This window comes from Ipomoea triloba, chromosome 5 (genome assembly GCF_003576645.1).
Source record: "Ipomoea triloba cultivar NCNSP0323 chromosome 5, ASM357664v1".
NCBI lineage: Eukaryota > Viridiplantae > Streptophyta > Magnoliopsida > Solanales > Convolvulaceae > Ipomoea > Ipomoea triloba.
The window spans coordinates 29,054,778-29,058,291 of NC_044920.1; the positions used below are offsets into that span (position 1 = coordinate 29,054,778).

A 3,514-nucleotide genomic window follows, 5' to 3' on the forward strand; every position below is an offset into this window, starting at 1 on the left:
CCCCCCAAAAAAAAAAAAAAAAACATCTAAAATATTTTCATTCGCTAAATTGGTGTGAATCCAAATTAAACGTGTAGAAAGGATTAATTGGAGTAAAAAAGGGGATTTGCGGTCAAAGTCTCTTGGTCATCTTAATGGCATGATGTCCTCATTTTTCATAGGAAGTACAAAGTGAAGAATACGTGTATAGTATGATTCATAAGCAAAGACAAATGGGATGACTAGGTCTAGGTCTAGGTCTTTTTAAATTAAAAAAGAAAAGGGACGAATATTGTATTTAAAATAATAATAGCTTAATGAAGATGCAACTAAAATATTTAAAAATTAATCAAAACAAAGAGATAAACTAATATTGAGTGAATATATTTGTCTATTAAAAGAATGACATCAGCTATGCATTCCAATTGCCATAATTATGTATATTGGATTTAATATAATATATTTATTTTTTTGAAAAGTAATATAATATATTTATTAATCTCATATTGTTTTCATGTATTGAGGTGTTTAACAATCAGCGGATAGTTAAAGTTAATTGTACTAATTAACTATTTTGTTACAGTTTTTGAAAAAGTGTGATGAATTACTGTTTGTTTATTATGAGCGAGTAATCAATAAAATTACTTTAAATGATATGGATCTATTGCTTTGGTTATTGAATTATCCTTAAATTATTTTAGTTTTTTTTTAGATAAAAATTATTTTAGTTTTTTTTTGAAAGAAAAATTATTTTAGTTTTAGTTATACATTTTAAAATAACTTTTATAATTATTGATGGCCGCCTTAGCTTCAACGTTCAAATTTGTTAGGTATTAAAGAAGGTAGGTAGAATTTTTTAATTTTTTTAAAAAATATATTTGTTGTAACAGGTAGGTAGAATACTTGAACGTCTATTTATTGGTTGAAGTTTAGGATTTCTCATTTGTTCCTTATAAAAAATTTTTTTTGAAAGAACTAAATTATATATGCATGGAATTCAATTCCCATACGGCAATGAAGAATGTGTTTGGTTGATGAGTTAGACCGAATCAAAGAATGAAAGTCATACACATGGTTTGATTGATTTTATATATATAGAGAGAGAGGATTCTATTACCTCTATAATAATGACAAAACTCATTACCTAATTTAAATTAGGTATAATTCCGTTAATTTAACTTTATCCCTCCTCGTTTCAATTTGTCACCTTTTCACTCATCTCTCCTCATTCATTCTAATTCCACCATATTACCAAACATGTAAAATATTTTCACTAAAACACATTTCAATTACCAAATATATATATGATTCTCATTCTGATTCCGGTTCCCATGTTTAAACCAAACACACCCTAAGTTTTAAGGTCATACTTATGTGAGACCGTCTCACGGATCTTTGTTTGTGAGCCGGGTCGAGCCAAAATGAAAATGTAATACTTTATTTATGATTTAGTATTGAATTTGCTAGTATAAGTATTACATTTCATATTGACCTGACTTGTCTTACGGATAAAGATCCGTGAGACGGTTTCACACAAGTTTTTGCCTAAGTTTTACAATTGCAACAAAAGTTTACTCAATATAATACATAATTTTAAGGCACTCAAATTTTCACAAATATATATACATGCATAATGGGAGGTAATTAATAAGCATCAAGTAAGTTTATAAATAATATGATACTCCCTCCGTCCCGTGTCTGGCTCGATTAATAAGGCTTGACTAAAGTTATTTTTAATTTAACTGTTCATAATATAAAATTTAGTATTAGTATACAAAATTTATATATTTAGAAACTACACTAAAAGTACTATTAAACACACAAAATCAAATAAGTAAAAGATACTAAAGAAAATAGGTAGGACAGATAAAATGAGACATGAGAGTATATATTATACGGAAGTGGATAAAAGAGGAGTTGCAGATGGAACTTACAATGCTGCCACGACCGATTCCGGACTGAGAGAGTGCAGATGCGAGATTGATGCATCTCTGGTACAATTGCTTCCACGAAAATTTGTGGTTTGCGTAAATAATTGCGACGGTATGGGCGTAAACTAAAGCTGCACGTTCCAAGAAGCCAATAGGGGTCAATGGTATATAGTTTGCTGCGCACCGTTCTAAACCATCCATGCCTAGCTAGCTAGCTAGCTAGCTGCACCTCTTATCTGATCGATGGATGGATTTACCAGCAATATGAGCTGCGCTGCTGAACGACTAGTTCAAAGAGAATATAGGATGATGAGTGAGGTTGTTTGGAGAAATAAAGTTACATTTTGTAGGACGACTTTGTATTTATATAAATATAAGGAAGTTTAATACGGAGTATAAGTTTAGTCTAAATATATATAATCATGACGCACATACAACACGGCATTGATGATTATCTACGAATGATCTAGGAGCAAAGTGTAAATCATGACGCATATATACAACGTACACGGCATTGAGCTAAGTCTCTCGGACTCTTCCCCTTAATTTAATCTCAATGAAATACGCGCTCAAGTCAAACCCTTAACCACAAAAGATAGTTCGTGATGGGAAATTTAATCCCAACTCAAATATCACTCTACACTCTCTTATAAAGCGATACGCCTACTGTGATGACTTGTAGACATTACGAGCAAATACCAATTTTGGTCCCACGACTATTAGCAAAATGACAATTTTGGTCCACATGTTTCATTTCTACCAATTTTGGTCCCACGACTATTGTTTTAGTACCAATTTTCATCCACGACTATTGTTTTAGTGCCAAAATTTATCGCGCCGGTCACCCATCCGTTTAAAACGTGCAAATATCTAAAATTGTTAAGCGTATTTTCATCATTTTTAACTTAATATCTTAATTTGAGTATGAATAAATGGATTTAAGTCCTAAAATTGATCAAAATTTGCAGTTTTCCTCCTCATTTTACCTTAATTTGAGGAGGAGAATTGTGAATTGTGATCGATCTTAGGGCTTAAATCTCTTTATTCATGCTCAAATTGGGATATTGAGTTGAAAAGGATCAAAATACCTTCAAAAATTTTAGATTTCGGCACGTTTTAAACAGATGGGTGACCGGCGCGATGAATTTTGGCACTAAAACAGTAGTTGTGGGACCAAAATTGATACTAAACAATAGTCGTGGGACCAAAATTGGTAGAAATGAAACATGTGGACCAAAATTGTCATTTTGCTAATAGTCGTGGGACCAAAATTGGTATTTGCTCGTAATGTCTACAAGTCATCACAGTAGGCGTATCGCTTTATAAGAGAGTGTAGAGTGATATTTGAGTTGGGATTAAATTTCCCATCACGAACTATCTTTTGTGGTTAAGGGTTGACTTGAGCGCGTATTTCATTGAGATTAAATTAAGGGGAAGAGTCCGAGAGACTTAGCTCAATGCCGTGTACGTTGTATATATGCGTCATGATTTACACTTTGCTCCTAGATCATTCGTAGATAATCATCAATGCCGTGTTGTATGTGCGTCATGATTATATATTTTAGACTAAACTTATACTCCGTATTAAACTTCCTTATATTTAT

General features: G+C 31.8%; 1 protein-coding gene across 5 annotated transcripts in view; it reads right to left on the reverse strand.

The window, feature by feature from the left end:
- The window catches only part of LOC116019416 (probable acyl-activating enzyme 1, peroxisomal), an 18,134-nt gene that overhangs the window by 9,602 nt on the left and 5,018 nt on the right, over positions 1-3,514 (reverse strand). For 4 of the 5 annotated variants that reach the window (XR_004098711.1, XM_031259602.1, XM_031259601.1 and 1 more), the window contains exon 3: positions 1,914-2,195. Coding sequence is in view for 4 of the 5 variants with exons in the window: in XM_031259602.1 (XP_031115462.1) it covers positions 1,914-2,111 (198 nt within the window). In the remaining variant the exon portion in view is untranslated. Of the gene's footprint in view, positions 1-1,913; positions 2,196-3,514 lie in introns of those variants that run through there. The other variant, XM_031259604.1, reaches the window with a different exon arrangement.